The sequence below is a fragment of the Podarcis muralis genome, chromosome 7 (assembly GCF_964188315.1).
Source record: "Podarcis muralis chromosome 7, rPodMur119.hap1.1, whole genome shotgun sequence".
Classification (NCBI taxonomy): Eukaryota; Metazoa; Chordata; class Lepidosauria; order Squamata; family Lacertidae; genus Podarcis; species Podarcis muralis.
In genome coordinates, this window is record NC_135661.1 from 71,666,955 (window position 1) to 71,688,958 (window position 22,004).

General features: G+C 40.2%; 1 protein-coding gene across 3 annotated transcripts in view; it reads right to left on the reverse strand.

The window, feature by feature from the left end:
* Positions 1–22,004, reverse strand: part of EYA3 (EYA transcriptional coactivator and phosphatase 3) — a 53,064-nt gene that overhangs the window by 22,579 nt on the left and 8,481 nt on the right. For all 3 annotated transcript variants that reach the window (XM_028742737.2, XM_028742736.2, XM_028742735.2), the window contains exons 2-6: positions 10,086–10,180; positions 6,196–6,239; positions 4,179–4,258; positions 1,881–1,947; positions 51–193 (exon numbers count right to left, since the gene is read on the reverse strand). In XM_028742737.2, the coding sequence (XP_028598570.2) occupies positions 51–193; positions 1,881–1,947; positions 4,179–4,258; positions 6,196–6,239; positions 10,086–10,118 (367 nt within the window). In that variant the 5' untranslated portion in view covers positions 10,119–10,180. The remainder of the gene's footprint in view (positions 1–50; positions 194–1,880; positions 1,948–4,178; positions 4,259–6,195; positions 6,240–10,085; positions 10,181–22,004) is intronic.

Here is a 22,004-nt window from a genome sequence, read left to right on the forward strand (position 1 = left end):
TACATACATAGTTTCACAAAACACCTTTTACTGTAAGAACTCTGGCTTACCAAAAGGAGGTAGTCCATAGGCTTGGGTTGTCTGAGGATAAACAGCGTATGTCTGCGACTGCTGCAGTGCTTGGTACTGAGTCTGACCAGAATAAGAGGCCATCGTTTCCGATACAGGTACAGAAAGAATATGTGCATATGGCCTGGTTAAGGAAAAGAAAAATATTGCCATTAAGGAATGCTGATAAGTAACTAGACAACAGGGTTGGGTAAGGAAGGGAGTGAAGAAGTTTCCCACTCCCAAGCTCAACCCGTCCCTCAACATATACTCCCTATAGGTAGCATTACAGCAGAAATAGAGAGTCTGCCTGGGGTACATGGAATTGCCTCCCCTTCCTGGCTTTCTCCCGATAGCACAAGGCTGCCACAGGCTGCACACTTGCTCCTTTGGGGAGAGAGAGGAAACTGCTCCTCGCTTCAAAGCAACCTCGTCACAGCCAGGGAACTCGGGAGACAACGCTCATCTCTTATGACAGGCACGTGCAACATTGAGGAGGTTGTGATCTGTAATTCAATATCAAAAACTGGCAGTGATCTACCACCCTCCGAAGTCATTAAACAAACAAACAAACGGATCTTTATTTCACAGTCAGAGCGTGCAGGTCTTCTCTCCCCCCCCCCCCCCCAAAGCAGCCCATTCTCTCTAAGAAGACAGAGCATGCAGGGCTTTTCTCTCTCTCTCTCTCTCTCTCTCTCACACACACACACACACACACACACACACACACACCATCCTCACTCTCTCACTCCACCTCCAGCTTTCCCCTACTGTTGCTTTAAAATGCAGCTGACTTTGTGTCAGCATCCCCAAGCCCTTACTCCACCTCTCTTTCCCCTACTGTTGCGCGTTAAAGCCTTTCCCTCACTCAAACTCATGGAGCGCTAAGGGGGCTTTCCCCCATGTGTTTTGTTCTTTGCCTCCCTCGCTGTTTGTGGAGGGGGGGCTCCTTTCTTATTTATTTCTTTGCTTTTGAACTAGTGGGTGAGAAGGCAAGGAGCTTTTCGTTCCCTGCTCCCCCCCTCCAGTTTGTCAAACACGCAGGCAATGCAGAGGGGGCAGCAAGGAAGGAAGGCAAGCCAGCTTTGGAAGGAGGCTCAGATGGAAGAGGAGGAGGAGGAGCTCAGGCTTACACGAGACTGGCAGCAGCAGCGACTGCTGCTGCGTCCAGCTGCAGAAAAGGCTTTCCCTTCTCAGCCTGTGATCAACGAAAATCAGTCTGGAGTCCCTGAGTCAATCGTGATCGACGTCTTGGACAAGGGGGTCTTATGTGATTCATGGTCTCCTGTCTATCGCTCACGTTCAGGCTTCTGGGGTGTATATACCCTCTAAAAGACAGGAGCGTGTGGTCTCCAGATTGCTACATGCACTTCTGTCGCACAGAAGGTGTACACATCAGGCAACAGAGGAAAATATATTTCTAGGTGCAATGCATTTGCCTTCACAGTTTAACAGGTATTTCTGACAGTGGAAGAAGGACTGTATAGTGTGCCTTTTATTAAGGTCAACTCTTCCAAGGAGGGGGGGACAGGGCAAGGCAGGCCTTCAAGAAGTCATGCCCATGGCTGATTGCTCCCCATTCCCATGTGAGCACACAATCCTTTTCATTGCAAGGAGATGGCCTCTCCTGCCATTTAAAGTATTCTTTAGCTATGGGCAAAGTTGTTACCGATCTGAGAGTGAACGCTGTGTTGTCAACGTAAAGAGTCTTAAGACAAAACTGGGCCCACATCCCTTCACCGACTGAGGTAGTAGTATCTGTTGTGAAAGTGGAACCCTATTCAACACTATGGAGAAAGAAACCATCAGTTGAGCCAAACTATTCAACTTACTTTGCAGAATACATCTGTGAGGTATATTCATTTGATGACCTTGAGATGTAATCAGTGCATGGCATAACTGGAAAATATATAGAGATTGATAAGTACATGTAAATTATTTAAGAGAATAATAGTTTTGAACATATCAGCGCAAGCATCACAAAGTTGTAATGTTCACCGTTGTATTTAGAAGACATATGCATTCCAGTGTAAATAATACATGGAAGAGGGAGTTAGGAAGTGGGAGTTTTCACCCTCCTCTCTCATGAGGGAATACGGAGATGAGGGGAGCAGTGCTAGACCTTGAGCCTCGCTGTGACTCATTCACAATCATCCAAGGCATGGCTTAGAAGGCATCTGGGTCCACCAGATGCTGTTGGACTCAACTCTCCTCAGATCCAGTTAGCATCAGAGATGATGGGGCTTGTAGACGAGAAACAGATACATGGCCAAAGGGTCTCCACTCCCGGTTTAAATGATTCTTTGAACTAGGCCAACATGGGAGAATTATTAAGCCAGAGAAGCATTACATAGAAAAGAAGGAATCACAGCAAGAGCTAATTCTAGCTGTGAGAATGTGTGTAGCAGCTCACTAAAATGAGCTACTTTCCCCAAGCTTTATGCCAGAGGAGGGTATTCAAGGACAGCTGTATGGTTAGTTCCACGTGTTCTGCATGCTGCGCTTACAGAAGTAACTGTATATTCCTCCGAGAATGCCCTCCTCCTATATTACACAGTGCTTATCTATAAGCAGGCAAGTCAGCAGGCAGTGGGGGTAAGTCCTAGAAATTACTTCTATAATTGCTTTGTATAATTAGAAGTCTTCAATATGCTACCATACACCCTTTTCCTTCTTTGGGCTGAGTATACACCACACATTTAAAGCATATCTCCCCCGCCCCCCCAAGAATCCTGGGAACTGTGGTTTATCCAGCACAGAGCTGCAATTCTCAGCACTACAATCTACAGTTCCCAGAATTCTTGGTGTGTATGGTGTGTATTCTTAGAGTCCTATGGCTCCTATGTTAGGGAGAGAACAATCTGGCTAGTGTGATCGCATAGCACTTCAACGATAATATCTGAAACTCAGCACCTTCTTCCCAAGCTACCAATTTGCAACTATACTTGCTATGGGCGTGGTGTGCCCAGGACAAGATCCTTCCCTATAGGTTACCTAAAGTTTGGATGGGTTTACTATAATTAGTTGTGTCCCATAGGAAGCTGCCTTGTTCTAAAGTCAGACTAAAGCCCACCAAGCTCAATATTATCACCACTGACTGACTGTAGCTCTGCAGTGTTTCAGGCAGGATTCTTTCTCAGCCCTAACCTGGAGAAACCAGGGACTGAACCTGAAAACGTGTGCTCTACCACTCAGCTACAGCCCTTCCCACCACTGCCTTTAAGCTATGAGCAGTCGTCTCTTGGTTAGATACCCAGGTTAGGACCAAATGCCAGCTATGGCTGAACCAGCAGGAGAGAGCAAAAGGCAGTTTTGGTATGCTTCACCAGACAATGGATTGACTGTCACCAGAATGACCCAGCCAAATTAAAGGAGCAGAGAGATTTGTGAGAATACTGTGGTGGACAGCCCTTCTTAAAAAACAGTGTTAGTGGCTCACGGCTTTCATTTTGATTATTAGCATCATAAGTTCTCTCCTGTTGCAGCAGCCCCTTGATATCCTTGCTCAGCAGCCCCTCACGAACAATGGTTTGTAAAGAAGGTGTGGGTGCCAACGTTATGCCAAACCTTGGCTTTGTAAACCATGATTAGTGTTATGCCTGAATTTAGCCTTTGACAGTCCTAGGGGACCTTCAGCCAGATGCTTTTACACCCTCAAGTGCACGAGGCAATGGGGCTAATACCATCTCCATCTGGTTCCTTTGTGGTTACAGAACAGAGAAAAGGGAAAAGGCTGTAGCTCAGTGGTAGAGCATCTGCTCTGCCTGCAGAAGGTCCCAGGTTCAATCCCTGAAATCTTGGAGGAACCTAGACAATATTCAGTATATTGTCAGCATAGACAATATTGAGCCAAATGATCTGACTCAATATAAGGCAGCACCCTATGTTTCTATGACAGAGAGAGGTAGTACATTTTCTTCCCCATTTGGTTTCACTGACAGGCAAGTTCAAAGGAGTAGCTTAATGGCTCGTTGATTCAGGAAGCCTTGCATTTTTCTGGTGTGTGTGTGTGTGTGTGTGTGTAGATTCTCCTCAGAAACCTGGGAATTCTAAGGACTTGTATGTACAATTCAGGCACACAAACTTACCCAGTTCTTCTACTCAACTATAAAGATAAAGAAGCCACTTACTTTCATTGGACATGGACAGGTTTGAACCAAGGCTTGAGGATTCAGGTTTCTGATCACTATCGTCTGTGCTGTTCACTTGCCTGAAAGGATCAATACAGAAGCAGAAGCTGTTGCTTATCTCTGCAGCACAGAAGCACTGGCTCAATTTCAACATCAGGTCAAACTATAGCTTGCTCTCTAAGCACAGTTAAGAAGACAAACCAGAAGGGCGGAATCATTGCAAACTGAGTGTGGTGCCCTGCACAAATGGAGCTCCACTTGCACAAGGTGCCTCCACCCAATTTTGGGTAACACTTCTCCTCTGATGGTCCCACATGGCCCATCCCACACCATGCAGGAGGATCTCATACCATCTAGGAAGACTTGAGGGTGCATGTTCTGGGGGGCAGGAAAGTCCCTCTCCATGTTCTTCATTCCATTCCCAGTTTTCACAAGTGAAACCGTTGTGAAGTTAAATACTGTATTCCTTATCTCAGTTCAAGACAGAGAGCTATGTTTAATGCTGTGGTTGTGTGTGTGCAATGGAACTTCTTCCTCTCCTGTCCCCACAGCAACCCTCCACCCATCCATTTTGTGTTGTGTCTTTTAGATCTTGTTTTTAATCTGTGCACAGTGCTTAGTAGACATGAGGTGCTTTAGACATCACCATGATGGTGATAATTTTTTATTAGCACAATGTACAGCAATGGTTCTATTCCTAAACAAACATTTTTGGAATATTTGGTAGGTTGTGGGCTCTCCTTCCTTGGAGGTTTTTAAGCAGAGGTTGGATGGCCATCTGTCATGAATGTTTAGCTGAGATTCCTGCATTGCATGGGTTAGACTAGATGACCCTTGGGATCCCTTCTATCTCAATGATTCTATGAAAACATGTGCTTTAACTGGGATCTAGTAATCATTTGCCTACAGCTGAAAATTGTGTATGAAGCTTAATTGTAGCAAGTATGTTTTCCTAGTGGGAGGGTACACATATTAAGTTTTCCCTTAGCTAAAATTCCTGAAATGACTATAAAAACTCCAATTTAGAGATGGGAAGGGTCATAGTAATAGAGCAACTGCTTGGCATGCAGAAACTCCTGGCTTTGATGCCTGAAGTGCTGGGGTGCCATCGCCAGGCAATGCAAACAATGCTAAGCTAGATGAACCAATGTTCTGCCTTGGTAGAAGACTACTTTCTATGTTCTTGTGTGTTGTGAGAAGTGTTATTTGCACTAAGTATAATATGGAATTTGGGAGTTTCCTAGATGCAAGTAAAGTAATGCTTTCAATAATTTTCTAGAATGCAACATTACACACAAAAAGCATGTGGGATATAGCATGCAGTGGCATCCTACAAACAGTTACACAGAAGCTATCTGAAAAACATTGTTTCTTGTTATGAGAAGGAGCAATTGCAAGCCTAAAGTGTTCATGGCTCCCTCTTCCCTCCCCCTGTGTGGGCAGAGCCTGAAAACTTCCTACAGTTTGAAACAAACCACAGCTTTCCATTTCAGAATATGGGAAACTGTGGTTTGTGCAAACTCGGATCAAACCATGGTGCAATATTCTGATTTTTACAAACCAGCCTCCCATACTCAAATAAAATAGAAAACTGCACTTCCTTGCAATCTCTTCCTCTTTCGTGCAAAAAGGAAAGGGGGTGGGGTGCACTAGCCTGAGGCTCAGAGATTCACATTCTCATAATAACCAACTAGGCTTTTTCTTGTACTGGGGCACTATACTCAATGGGACTTTCCCCCTCTCTGAATTTGGCTCCAATCCCTACTTCATGAAAGCCTTGAAAACAAATGGCTCTTTTTTTAAGTTCCTGATCACCATCTGTGAAATGTTGTTAACAGCGACCTACTTCGCAGGGTTGTTGTAAAGATTAGTCAAGTAAGATTTGTAATGTCCAACAGATACTAAAACGAAGTACAAATATAAACAGAGTAATAGCTCTCTCTTTTAAACAAAATATACAAAAACCCCACAGAAATCTGACAAGTGCAGTTAAAAAACAAATTCGAGAATTACACACCTTAACAGCTGTTCGCCTGATTCCTGCATCTTGGCTTTTTTCATCTGCAAAGAGAAATATATTCAGTGATATCAGGTTAGCCATGTCATAAATACAACAATAATACTACAAAGAAAGGGCTGCATGCTGCTGGCAGTAAATCAATATATTTATGTTTGCCTAAATATGAAAAATAGCATACGAGTCACAAAGCTTTGGCTCAGACATTACGGGGAACCACGATTAAGATAGCAACCAAAGTACCCTAGAGCTATTACCCAAAATATCTCGTTTTCATAAATTGGTTTTTCCTATTTTGTAAATATGGTGAGGAATATGTTAAAAGCGGGATCTCCCATCCAAGTTCAGAGCCACTGGACCCTAACAAATATAAGGGTAGTTTTACCCTCTTCTAGTGCCCTTACTGCCCTTTTCGCTTGTTGGTTTTCTTAGAATTTTGTAGATTCACACCTTCCTTGAGTGTTTTTGCCTGCCTGGAATATGTCTTAAACTGTGATCAGGCCTTTTGCTTGCCACAATGAAGGACAGAGAAAGGCGTGAGGGTGTGTTAAAACTTGCCTATTGTCTGAAGTAAAATTTACATTGCTCCACCCGCTTTTGCCTCTGGCATGTGGCCCCCAGAAGGGAATGTGGCCCTCAATCTGAAAACAGCCCCCCCCCATGCCATTAATTATAACTTGCCAATTCAGACTTCACATTAGGGCCCATGCTCCTGGGAATCATCCAAAGTGAGCCTGTATCGTCTGCTTCTACCTTTCTCCTCTCTCTAGGGAAGTGAAAATGAAAGACCAGCCTCACATCTGGAAAGATCTGCCAATGCTGTGCCATTAAGCCTTGAGCTCTAACAAGCGCAGATAAGAAATTTTAATTTTCCTGCAAACCTGGCATGTGGCACACGTCTACAGCACTTGTAATAAGATCACTTAGCACGTTTTAACGATAGCCATCTGTGCTGAAATAAACACTGGGAAGCGACATTAAATTATCTAGTCTGGGTTACTATGTCAATAAAAGGATACAATCTAACCTTTAATGTAGAGCACTTACATAAATGTTGCGCACAGCGCAGCCTAGAGGAGCAAGCAAAGACTTTGTTTCCTTCCACTGTTCAGCCAAAACAGAGCTAGCCACTTGGAGAAGCTGATTTTAGTATTAAAAGTTCCTTCCTCAAATGAACTTCACTTGGGCAAGGGCCACAGCTCAGTAGGAGAGGATCTGCCTTGCATGCAGAAGGTCTTAGGTTCAATCTCCAGTTAGGAGATTTCAGGCATGCCCCCTGCCTGAAACTGCTGCCAATCGGTGTAGACAATATGGACCAAAGTTCTGACTTGGTGTAAGGCAGTGTCTTGTGTTGAAACCACTGAAAGCCCAACAGGTTCCATGATCTGCTAACTCCCTACTGCAAATATTCTGAAAGCTGGAACTTTTTCAGTGAAAGTTTATCTTGTGGATCCAATATTTGGATGAAGGGCGGTATATTATTATTATTATTATTATTATTATTATTATTATTATTATTATTATTCAGGTGGTGGTAGAAAAGCTAACAATATTTTTAAGGGGGGGACGCATACATTTTGTGGCAAACAGGAGATTCAGTGGTGGCTGAAGAAGTTTGCCAAAAAGTGAAGAATGTCAATACATTAAATGGTGTAAGGAAACATGACAATTTGGTGATCATTTGTTGTTGTTGCTGCTGCCGCCGCCGCTGCATTAGATATGCTTTTATAATAGCAAGTCACTTTGAGACATTTTTGTCGTAAGTGGTAAATAAATGTAATAAATATTATTATTAGTAGTAATAGTACTCATTGAAGGATAGAAGATTTACATGTGAAAGCTCACGGTGTTAAATTGCTTTATTACTTAGTGTTAACATTTATTACTTTATTACTAATTATTAAATTACTTTGTGACTTTGCTGAAAAGAGTTTGATAGCCACCTTTGTACTACATAAACCTGCTTTGAGGTTTTTTTGTTGAAAAGCAAGATATAAATACTCTGAACAAATAAATGGTATTAATTTCAAGTAATTATAATTTATTGATTTATATCCCACTGTTTTTACAAAAGTATTGAGGAAGTGTGATAGCAAAACACATGACTGGCATACAAAATGCCCCAAATCTAATCCCAGGTAAGGTTGGGAAAGAATCCGGCCTGAAACTCTGGAGAGCTGCTGCCAGTCTGTGTTTTCAGTACTGAGCAAGTTGGACCAATGGTCTGACTTGCTAGATGGCAGCTTCCTAAGCTCCTCTCCGTGCAATAAAAACAAGATTAACTGTATCAAAACAAAAGCACAATTTTGTTTTGAGACAAAAATCTGTCAGTGGTGTGCACAATAACCATTTTACAAATCTGACATTCAGCAAAACTTCCTTAAAAACCCCCACATTATTTCACAAATAAAATAAAACAGTGTACAAATCAGAGAGTTAAAGGGTAAACATGCAAGATTTTAGAGAAGCATTAAAAGTTTTCTGCCTCACAAACTACCCAAGAGAGGGCTTTCCAGAAGGTGGTACTATCACTGTCTCGATCAGTTGGGTATGGAACAACCCACAACAGGAATCAGCAAACTTTTTCAGAAGGGGCCGGTCCACTGTCCCTCAGACCTTGTGGGGGGCCGGACTATATTTTTTGGGGAAAATATGAACGAATTCCTATGCCCCACAAATAACCCAGAGATGCATTTTAAATAAAAGGACACATTCTACTCATGCAAAAACACGCTGATTCCCGGACCGTCCGCGGGTCAGATTTAGAAGGCGATTGGGCCGGATCCGGCCCCCGGGCCTTTAGTTTGCCTACCCATGACCTACAAGGTCTCCTTGAAATATTTCAAATACCAGCTTGGTCTGGGACTGGAGGTGGGAGAGGAGAGGTGGTCTGCTAGGCACCTTGATCCCAAATTGTTTAGGTTTTTACATTTCCGCAGTAAAACCTTCAACTTGGCCAGACAACTAAAAGGTAGCTAGTGCAGTTCTTTCAGCATCAGAGTAGTATGCAATTTAAAAAAATATTTCATGGGTATTATTATTATTATTATTATTAACACTGATTCGTTAATTGTCTTCTAAACCAGAGTCTCAAGGTGATTCATGTACAAATACCTAAAACACAAAAACAATCAATAAATTTAAAGCAATACTAAAATTCTATTCGATCTTGGCTGTTCCATTCTCTTATCTGTGTTTCAAATTATGGACCTTCAGGAGACAGTATAAAGAAGTGATGGGATGAAGGTCAGATTGGGAAGCTATCTGAAGTTCTTGTGTTGTTGTTGTTGTTGTTCACTGCATTGAGCCCACAGTTTCACAATATGCTTTAGGTAGCTGCCTCTTGCATTTCAGTTGTGTACAAATGCAAAAAGAGCTATTTTTGAATGAAGAATTGCCCCAAAGCAGTATTTATGGAACAGAAGGTATACCTATAACTGTGATGAATACTTGTTTAGATTTATGAGGCAAACGTTTTTTGCATGCATTTGTATGCCAGAAGTTCCCAAGTCAAATTTCAGCTTCCAATCGTCAGCAAATGTGCACTCAAGATAGATACAGTTGAATTTTAAAACTCTGTTTTCCCACAGCATCACAGAAAATTGAGATTAAAAAGTAATGCTGAAATAACTGCTTCTAAAATTTCTTTTCTGGCAAAAATAAATTCATTAAAATATTATCAATGAACTCTATACATATCAATGAACTCTACAAATATCCTGCCTATTAACCACTGGGTTCAGATATAAAATTCTCTACTTCTTTGTTTTCTATTCCTGCAAGCCAAATAGGACACAGAATCAATTTACCGCACTTCAGAAGACTCACTCATTCACGTGAAACACAAATATGTTTGTCTATAGCTGTTGCAGTTTCTCTTATATACTCACAGGCTGTTCCGCTAAATCTTGTACCTCTTCCATGGATGTCTTTTCAAAATGCTCCAGTGGGCAGAATGTGTGTCTTCCTCTGCTGTCTTCAAAGTCTGGAACAAAAGATGGCCATAGCTTTATGTACTTTTGGAAGTGCTTATCATCTAGGCTATCAGTGACTATACTCATATCTAATGTGACAGTTTTAAAAACAAAACAAAACAGGTGGGCTTGCCCAAAACAAAGAGACACCACATTCACGTAGGGGAAACGGCAAAGATTTACCATTAAGCCCCAAGGTACAATAGATAGGGCAAGATAACAGAGACTTGTGCACACCGCGGCACGTGGCACATTTCCACAACATTTCCCTTGCAACATAGCCTGCACAAAAGACAGCATTTCCAGTACTTCAGAAGAGCCACGTGTGGGGCACTTGCAGAAATACTTCAGGATTACCAGAGTTACATTAAAATGCTAAAAGTCCAGGCCATGTTGTTAGTGAACGCTACGATACAATCTAACCTGCTTTAATGTAGAGCACTTACATAACCGTCACACACACACATGCGCAAGAACATATCATCAACGCAGAACCAGGACAAAAGTTATAGTCACAGCTGCCCAAACAGGTAAATGCCACTAGTATAGATGGCTTTAAGGGAGGGAGCTAGACAAAAGTCTATCAATGGCTCTTAACAAATATACCACTGAGAATCAGTTTGGGGCAAGTTGGTATTGTCTCCATGTGTTGCTGGCGGGTTTCAGGTGAACCACGCTGGGAAACGAGAAATAAGGACTAGATGGATCCAGTTTCTTAATTTCTTGTTTGTTTGTTTGTTTGTTTGTTTTATTTGCCACTTTTTTCCTAGTTGCTCTAATTATTTTCCAAGAATAACAACACAAATAACACAAACAATAACAGGAAAATACAACTATCAATTTAGAAAGCCACAAACAGCTGAAAGTTTAAAAAGTACATCTTGCAATTTTTGTAAACAAACATTCAAAACAGGGCCTTTTCAGTGGTGGTGGCATGACTATACAACTTTGAGGAAATCCATCATGCCTCCTTTCTTGCAGTCTTTGGGCGTGTTTTAAAACCTTTTCGTCCCACAAAATATTTAAGGATAAAGCCTTTTTGCCTCTGCAGCGGCTCTTTGATTCTGTTTCCCGTTTATTTATTTTTATGATAATTTTTAACCTGCCTTTCTAAAATGCATGCATAATCCAGACGGGCCTATAATATGTACTCAGAATTAATTTTTTGTTGAAAATTTCACACATTAAAATAAATGGAAAGAAGAGCACCTTGTGCCGATTTATCCAAATGTTCCTTTTAAATAGTGCCTATACAAAATGCTCCCTTGGAAAAATATTATGTTGAAAGGCAGGGTGTAAATGGATTACCTAATAAAAAATTAATAAAAAAGAGATAGCTATCCTACCCTAACTTTGGGGTGAACCCATCCCAAACGCATTAAAAAAAATCAAAGTAGTAACTTCATTCTGAAGGGATGTGAAAAATATTGTACGAACATAATCATATAATCCCAAAACAGCCTTTATACTAACACACTGGACAGTTTTGGGAGTCCAAGAGGGTGATCCTATGGCAAGATCCACTGAGATGAGCAGTTTAGGATGTAGCAGATCTCCAGCTCAGCCATCGTGAAGTCCCCAACCCTGGCTTAGCCTAAGATACCCTGGTGTAACTTGCTCATGCCAGCTCAGCTGGGGTTCAGTTGGCTGAGCCAAGACCAGTCTACATCCCCAAAGCGGCATTCCAGGAGTGGGACCAGAGAGGGAGGGCATAGGCTGGATCCTAAACTCATTCAGCTCATTTATATGACCTGGCGAGAAACACTATTTTAAAGGCTCGTTTTCTCTTAGGCAGAGCAGCAGCAGCCCCATTGCTGATCAGGGTTTGGATCTGGTGTAACTTTACGCCGACTTAATTTACAACGGCTGGCTTTACATCAGCTTCTTGTGCATAGGATTGCTCCCTAAGTAAATCCTTCTTCAAAGGACATACCAGACTTTGGGGCAGCCCAATACCTGACGCCCATGTCTCCGTGCAACATCAAACAGCACATACATATCCAAAATCAGGAGGGCTCCCCTTTCCAGATTATAACCACAGCACACAGACTGAAATGTGTTTTAAACAACATTAGGCACTGCAGTTAGCTTTATTTTTAAAAAAATGACATTTGTAGTTTTGTGGTTTTCAAATTTGTTATATTATATGAAGTAAAGTAAAAAATTTAAAAAATTGTCCAGTAGCACCTTAGAGACCAACTAAGTTTGTTCTGGGTATGCATGCACACGAAGGCTTATACCCAGAACAAACTTAGTTGGTCTCTAAAGGTGCTACTGGAGCATTTATTTTGACTGCGTCAGACCAACACAGCTACCTACCTGAACTTATATTATATGGTTTTCGTAGTTCTATAATTATTAAAGACTCTCTTAATAGGATTTTGGCCTGAAAGGCAGCATAAAATAATATTTGTCTTAAAAAATGCACAGGTTGCATATACTTCAGTATAAAACGGACAGGAAAAATATTCTCTCTAGCCACAAATGATAAACAGAAACAATGTAAAGATGAATCAAAATTGCTGGACTAGTTCAATATAGTTTTATATAGTTATCTATTTGTGCAAAATATTACTACACTGCTCTTCTTCAAAAAAGGAAAAATATGCTACATAATCTAAAAACAAAGAAAATGACAATAAAGAGTCACAACAACATTAAGATAAGCCAGCAGATCACTTTGTCATAAGCAGATCTAAAATGCTTAAAATTCCTTGAAGAATAAAAATATTTTTGCCTGGGGGGGAAATGATGATCATGCAGACAACCTCCCTGGGGCATTCCACAGTTTATCCATAATTCCCCCCCCAAATATGTGTATATTTGCTATGGTGCTGTGTCTCACATCAATTCTCTAGATGTCATACAACAAATTCATGACAACAAGATCACATAAGGATATAGTCAACAGTAAATTCCAAAGCCAATACAAACGAATAAAACCAATACCAACCACAATTACATTTAACTCAGAAGGAGAGAAAAAATTCAACCAATTTCCATTACTAGAAGACTAATAATATTTGTGGTGCCACCACAGAAAAGGTCCTCAGTCAAATGGCTATATTCTTGATGAGAAGGGCTCCGGCAGATGGCTAACAACAATTTCTTAAAATAAACGGTCAGAAGATAACATAAAATCCAACAGCAACTAAAAACTGCATTTGGTACTGAAGCTCTCCATGGAAAGGTTAAAATTTAAAAGCAAATGATTCTGCTAAACATAATGTTACTACCTTTTTGCTCTCTGCTCTCACTCTGTCTTTCTGTGGCTGCACGAGGATTTGTAAGATGGTTTATCGCCAATATGCGCCTGCACTAGGATTTGTAAGATTGTTTATCAACAACAATGTCCAGTGTGCATTAGCATTTGTAAGATAGTTTATCAACAATTGGCTTTCAAAGGTTAACTCTTCCGTGGAGAATTTCATGCATTTATTTTACAAAACGTTCGCATATATATGGAAAACATTTTTGCAACTTTGGCCTTTAATCTTTCTAAACTTCCTAAAGCAGACTGAGCTGTGCAATCCTGTATCTGTCTACTTACTGCTAGAGAATTGTGTATCTGATTGCAGCTTTACTTATGTGATGAGGAAACTAATTCAATCTAATTCGACCACACACAAATTTACTTAGAATTAGGTATGTCATATACTGAAACCGTAAGTTCCAAAATGTTATTTATTCATATGTGTTGTTAACAGTTAATTTACCAAAAAATAAAGCTCCTAGGTGAGAAAATTTTAGGAACCAGGAGAAAATCTGTCAGTGCTAGCCTCCAACAGTGTTGGCTATATTTTCTTAGGTTCCAGCATCACATTTTAACCTTCTCCAGCACTATTAATTAGGAACAAGTTAAATAAGCTTCAGCTTTCTAAATGTTATGTATTACCGCCAAAAAGTAAATATTTCTGAAGATTTTAATTCAGAACTGCAACACAAATGGCCTAATAGCTCCAAACAAAAAAATCAATTATAGGCAAGAAAAATCTGCTTTGCAGTTTAATCCCTTTCTTCCTCATGATTTCCCCAAAAGAGAACCTTTTGCATAGGAAACTAAAAACACAGTCCAGAAAAGCAAAGAGCACATTTATTCTAAGAAATACTGAAATCCACAGTACATAATTCAATGCAAAATTACTGCAGTGTGATTTCAAGTCACATTTCCTCCAAGCAGTATAAAGTTGTGTCTGGGCTGCAAACTGCAATAATTCCCTCCCCATTTTTTAAAGGGGCCTCACATGACTAAATGGGCCTTTTTAAAAATCACATATGCTAAGGAGAAGGCTAGGCTAGGACCTTCTCCCTGCCATCCTGGTTTTCTACATGGAAAGCATATTTTAAATTATTTGAACCCTTGCAATCTGAAGTGGCACAGTCCACATACAGACTTACAATCTCAGTGGCCAAATTTAGAAAATCCTTCTCAGGATAATAAACCACGACTTAATAAACTCCTCTTTCCAGTACATGATAAATATTGATCCGTATAGATTTATGAACTTTTTAATTTCCCAGCTCAGGAGTTACCTTAGTCAGTCTATTTCACCATATATGCCACAACCCTTTTCAAAGAAACCAGTAAGGAATACTGAGAATAAATGTGGGTGTCCCCCTTCCCCCAGTTATAGGAAACATTTTACACTAAAGGTACTAACAAGCTTGATACAAATTTGATATCTTACTTTGGAATAAGGGAACCACTTTTAATTAAACCCAAAAAATGATACATATTTTGACAGTAAACATTATCAAAACCCGTTCATTGTTTATTTTAGATCTCACTAGTTTCCCCACATATTTTAATCTTAGGCCCCCAAAACAAAACATAAGTCAACATTGGTGGGGTTACATCTCCCAAAATTAGCCATTTGATAAAAAATATTTTAATGTAGCAGTATGATAGCTTGGTAACACATTTTCTTTGAAATTTGGACTAATCATGGTGTGTATAATCTTATTCGAAATCCATTATTCCAAAACTTTATCAAATATAACAGATAGTACAGTAAGTCTTTCCTTCTTAAAGGTACATTGTGTTCAAATCTAACAGCAATGAATAAGTATGCCCAAGCCCAAAAACCCATGTTTAGACATTACTAGTTTTTAATTTAATACCCACTTCATCCTTAGATGAAACAAAAACAGAATCATGTTGGTGCTCTGAAAACAAATCTAGATGATGCAAAACTAAGTGATTAGAAATATTGCTTTCAATATTTTTACTCTACCAAACTCTACAGTTTCATCCGTAAAACACAAATCATTTTATACAAACTACAAGGTAAACGCCTGTAATATGAGAAATATTAAATACCAGCATCATTTGCACTCAAATCCTCACTGCATGTTTTAACTGCCCTCCTGCCTATAACAAGGCTAAATGTGTCTTTCTGAACCTATGTTTTATTTTTAATTTTTGAAAAAGGCTAACATAATGCACTCCTGGAACAATGCAAAAAGGGGGGGGCTACCTTATAAAATTAAAGAAATTAGTAAGGAGATGTTGTAAGGGCAAAACTGAAAGATTAAATGCTTCAAGGCAGGTCAAAAATGCTAAAAATAATCCCAGGGAGAATAAAGAAACAACAGCATTGTCACTGGGCATTTATGTGCAAGTAGGCACTTCTGCAGAGGAGTTTTTATACCTTATAAATCCAAACAAACTATGATGAAATTATTAAGGGCAGTTCTCCACAGGTGTGTGTATTCTAATATTGTAGCAAGGGATTTGGTTCTGGCTACAGAATTCATTGTAGCCCAAGAATCTCAGCTTTGCATTTGCAGAAAGTGCCACATTTCTACAATTTATGACTGCAACTTCCAGAGGGGTAGCCACCTTATCTGACACAGCAAAAACAGCAAAAAGTATTGCGGCATCTAACACATTTATTATGTCATAAGCTTTCATAGATTAGAGTGCATCAAATGAAACTTTATAGCTGAAATAATGGGTCTGAAAGTGTCTAGGCCAGCATTCTCCAAACTGGCTCTCTCCAATGTTTTGGACTACAATTCCCACCATCTCTGCTAACTGGTCATGCTGGCTGGAACAGACAGAAGTTGTAGTCCCCAATATCTGGAGCTCACTAGGTTGGGGAAGCTGATCTAGGCAATACAAAGTAGGGGGGGGGGGTTGGTTAACAGGATTTCCGGTGGGCAGGGGGTGGAGTTCGGTCTCTTGCCTAGCTTCTTAAACATCACCAGGACTATAAACAGATAAAAGCTACAAACTGCACACATTTAATACAAACTACACACATTTAATTCATTTGCATATTCTATGCAGCAGACAGAAATCCCATTTCCCTGATGCAGTATTTGGGCTATTTTTTGTTTTATTGTACAGCCCCCACAGCCCTCACCCCACTAGATTTATCTGTCAAGAGAAAAGAGTTTTAAACCGAGAACGGCGAATAAGAACAATGATCTCCCTTTGATCAAAATAGTAATTTTGATACCATAGCTTTGTGGCGTGGTCGGTTCCATCCCACAGAAACCCAGAAAAATCAAAGAATCCAAATGCCTCGTTCTCCAGATTTGCCACTTTTCAACAACTTTCTCTCTTTAAATGGCAGCTTTAATGAAGCATGTGCCACCGTTTTCCAAACCCAACAACGTTGTATAAATTTCCCTTGCTACAAAGTGTCATTTCCTATTGCTTAGCAACGTTTAATGCCCATGCCAATTGTTTTCTTAGATCTTCAAATTACTTAAATGCTAAACCCGCACAGCAACTACAAGCAGATGCATGTGAAACTGTGCAGAGCAAAAAAGCAAGCTTCATTAACCAACCTCTGGCTGAACAAGCTTCCCCAGAAGCTGTACAGAAAGAACGTGACAAAATACAAACGCATTATTGACTGCATTTCGCTTCATTTCATTTACCGTAACTCTGTCTTGAGACTCATTGAATCAAAAGGTGGTTATCAAACAAAAGATGCAATTTTTTGTGCTTCTATAGAAAGATACCATGACTCAACACTTACGCTTATTATTGCCATTAATAAACATTCAAAGATGAGACCAACCTCACATTCTGTGTCAATCTGTGCTAAAATCAGTTAAGTGAAGATGATATAACTATTTGTCATAATCCAAGGTCCATTTATTAAGGAAAACAGATGTGGGTATTTTAAATTAATTTGAAGAATGAACAGTCTATCAATTTTATTAAAAGCCTTTATGGTACAAAGTTCTTTTTTTAAAAAAGGAATGAGGTTTGCCTTTTGCTTTTGAAAATAATCAAAAACACACACGTCTTCTCAATATATCAAGGACAGTGACTACTTTGGGTATCTGTCTCTTCTTCCCTTAGGCTTCAACAATTTCTTTTAGAAATGACATCGAGCAGATCCCTCCATCTGTAATAGAACTGACTGTCATACGAGTGTGCTTAGCACTGTAATCTAAGACGGGATAATGTTCCTTTTAAAGAAATGAAAGAGACAAAAACATGAACAAACTAGATAATAAAATATATAACATTTATCTATGTTTTTGAATATAAATCACACTGGTTCTGTTTCCATGCTGTTTGTTTCGTTTACTTCCAAGACTCTGATAGTGTTTTTTGGTTCCAATACCTAATAAATATATACTACAATTCAAAGAGCACTGGGATTTTGCCTTAGAGATCCTTTCCAAAATTTCCTATTACAGTATACATTGTTTTAAAAATTAACGTTCTGTGCCATATACGTCTTCCCCAGCCTTCTTATAATGGGAGTTGTTATGGTTTCCCTTTCCCCTAGTTTCTGACCAATAAAGATGCTTCTTACTTGTTTAGTGTGACCACAATTTAGTACCATTGTACACAAGTTAGTACAATTTCAGGTGCACAGATGTATGTGCAAATTGCTGAGTGTTTAGACTTCTTTTTCCAGACAGCCTTTCATATCCTGTAAAGCAGGAGTCTATGGCTATTCAGATATTGCTGCACTTCAATTCCCATCATCCCTGACCATTGGCTATGCTGCCTGGGGCTGACAGAAGTTGGAACACAACAGCATCACAACAGCATCTAGAGAGGCAGAGGTTAACCAGTGGAAAGTAGAGGGGAAGAGCCACAACTCAGTTCTAGACCATCTGCCTTGCATGCCATCTTAAATCCTTGGCATTGCATGTAGGGCTGAGAGAGATTTTTCCTTATTTAAAATGTTGGAAAGCCACTGCCAGTCCGTGCAGTAGGCAATACTAATCTAGATAGACCAATGGTAAGACTCAATATAAGGAAATTTCCTGTGTTCCTAAGTATACTAACAGCAAATTCTCCAAGCATGGATCCTTATACAGTGGTACCTCGGGTTACAGACGCTTCAGGTTACAGACTCCGCTAACCCAGAAACAGTACCTCGGGTTAAGAACTTTGCTTCAGGATGAGAACAGAAATTGCGCGGCGGTGGTAGCAGGAGGCCCCATTAGCTAAAGTGGTACCTCAGGTTAAGAACAGTTTCAGGTTAAGAATGGACCTCCAGAACGAATTAAGTTCTTAACCCGAGGTACCACTGTATTGTCAAAGTGGTGCCACCAATGCATAAGAGGGAGATGTCAGTAGGTTTTGGGGAAACTTCTTTTTTTAATGCTCTTAGCATGCAGTTATTGCAATGCAAATTAATACAGCAATCAAGAAGGAGCCATCCACAATGAGTAATATTTAAGCAGAGTATGTACTTGGGAATAATCCTTTGTGTCAGAATTGAGGCATTATGAATAGATAAGGGCACCCCCAGTTTTGTTTGTGAAATGTCAGATGGTATGCATTCATGGTTGCAGTCTGCTCAAGCAACTGGCTGGTATGAGAAAGAGATTTCAAAAACAATCCAGCTTCTATGGTGTACTATAGTAAAGTTTAAGATGTTAAAAAACACCCTCTCACCGACTAAGAAACAAAACTGATGCCTTTTAAAGAAAAAAGTCTACTTGTAAGACTGGAAATGACAAAAGCATAACATAAAAAGGGGGGGGGGGAGTGAGGTAAAAACTAGGGCTGACCAAAACAATCACCAGTAAAAAATTCACTGTTCCATTCCATCTGCAGCAGCAAAAAAAATGGTTTGCAAGGAAAATAAAGAAAAGAAAACTACCACCATTCTAATCACCCCTTTACTATTTATTGAACAGGATTTATATACCACTTAATCATCAGAAGTGATTTACATAAAATTGCTTTACACAAAAACCTCTTTTACATATAACCCTGAATATTTTGGTGAATTTATGTATTTATGTTTGCCTTTATTTATTATTAATAAATTTTGTGTACTGCCCTTCATCTGAAGATCACAGGACGGTTCACAACAAAAAATAAAAAATGAGAACACAAAACTAATTAGCAGCCAGTGCAGTTGGGCCAGGATCAGTGTAATATGCTCAAATCACCTTGCCCTGGTTAGCAACCTGGCCACCAAATTCTGCACCAGCTGAGGTTTTTGAACCATCTTCAGACAGTTATTCCCTATGTATACCAGAGCATAGATGACAGAAGTTAGGCTATCCCTGTGTGGCTGAACCACCAGCTAAAGCTGATGTAAGGCACTCAAGTGACAGCAAAGGATTCAGAAGTACCCCCAAACTACATATCCGCTCCTTCAGAGGGAGTGCAACACCATCAAGGGCAGGCCACCTCCCATCCAACCATTCTAGGGAAGCACCCACTAACAGTGTCTGGACTGAGATTCAGTTAGTTGGCTCTCATCCAGTCCATTACCAGGGCAAAACAATGGTCCAGCACATCCACAGCCACACCTGCCGATGTAAAGGAGAAGTAGAACTGTGTGTCATCAGCAAATTGCTGACAACATACTCCAAAACTCTGGATAACCCACTCAGTGGTTTCATGTAGATGTTAAAACAGCATAGGGGATAAAATCAAACCCCACATTGAAGGCTCCACAAGGCTAAAGAGCACTCCTCAAGCATCACCCTCCGGAAACAACTATCCAAGCACATCTGAGGGCTGGCTGAAAGGACAACCACAACTCCTCAGGTTGGAAGAAGGCTGGCACACAGAACAGTTGCTAACTGTCCGCATGCCGTGCGCCCCACCTGCACACAATACCTCCCCTTGAACAGAACCACATCAATTGGGGTCATCCCTGCTCTCCCCAGCTCCTCTCTTCCCAGGCACATCTTAGGTCCCTTACTTAAAAAAAAAAAAACCCAATTAAAAAACACACAAGTCAAAAAGCAGCTTAAAACAATTAAGGCAACAGTAACAGCAACAGAACCCCCGCCCTGCCTTCCTAGGCCAGACAGAAAAGGCATGCAAGCCAGGAAGCATGTTCCCCAGGACTTGCAACCAAGGTGGTCTCTTGCACCCGTGGAATGAACTGGAGCCAACCTTTGAAAAACCACATGGTAGAGTCGTCCCTGGTCTACGCCACTTAAGATGATTGCCCCATTTAAAATAAAAAATCCTTGCATTCAGGAAACAAGCCTCTTTCTCAAATGTGTAGAAAACTGACACACTGAGGCGAATAGTACCATTCTCAAATAAAGCTAAAACAGAATGGCAGTATGTCTATTTTGGTTTAGGACAATGTGATAGGGACTTGTGCCTGTCTCCACTCTTTGGGATACTGGATCGCTGCAGCAGGTAAATTTACTCTCATTCCAAAAAGTAAGGATATGTCAGTACTAAAACATATCTTTGATTCCTAGTGCCCTCCTCTTACTGTCAGAGTCCAGCCAAATTTACAGAGCATGTTCAGGGAATCTTCCTTTCCCTTCCCCGGGCAGGGACTCTCTTCTCCTCAACTGCAGAAAAGCAGCTTGTCTTAGCACAACCTTCACATGCCAGGTGGTCTTTGCAGACTCACTTCTGGGTCAGCTGTCCTGGATAGTCACTCCATCATGTCCATGAATTAGGCACTCAGGAATTCTGCATCAACTTCCGTTTTCTCCTCCCCAAAGAGCCATTTAAGGTCCCAGCCACCACAGCTGTAGTATATTTAGTATATGGCTTATCCTGCTTCCACTGAAAACCCACCGCAATCACTCATCCCTCGTCTTTCTGACATGTATTACTGAACAATGCCAATCTGGGAAACACCATGATGGAGAGTGGGGTGCTATATGAATGCCACTGGCATTTAGGTAAGTGACTTTTTTTTAATAGCATCATTATCATCCCTGAACCCTTTGGCTGGATAGATGAGAATTAACAAAATTCAAGTAAGCATTCTCTTTATTAGCCTTCTTTGATGTTTAAACAGCCGGATTTTAACTGTTTATTCATGATTTGTATTTTAACATTTTGCATTTTATTGATTTGTATTGATTTTTATAGACCTGCATCAATTTATTGCTTTTTAACTGGGTTTTAAAAATTGATTTGCAGGTGTCTTTTTATTGGGAGCGGCCTCAAGTACACTTTGGCGTAGAAAAGTGGGAGAAGAGTCATTCAAATAATAAATGAATGAAAAGCACTTCAAAAAACAGTATGAGAAGCACTGTATAAATTGGGAGATGGTGAGAATATAAAACTATTTAAAATACATCCAATGAAAATTCATGTATCTCTCAATTGCCTCCGTTTTGAAGCACAGCTACCCCAGGAGACCTTCACTATTATAATGTTCTGTTTTCCCATTTAGTATTGATTTCCTTCTTTCTAATACTCCTAGCTTGTCTTTCAATAAATACGTTCATGCAATAGTTAACAAACAAATTTAAAATACATGTATAAAAGAAAGCTAATCAAAATCATAGAAAAAATTAATTAGTACTCATTCTACAACTCTGAGGCAACGCAAGAAGAGGCCATACTCCGTGTTCCTTCACATCTCTGTGAGATTTGCCCATTGTACCTTTTAAGCCAAATGAATAGAG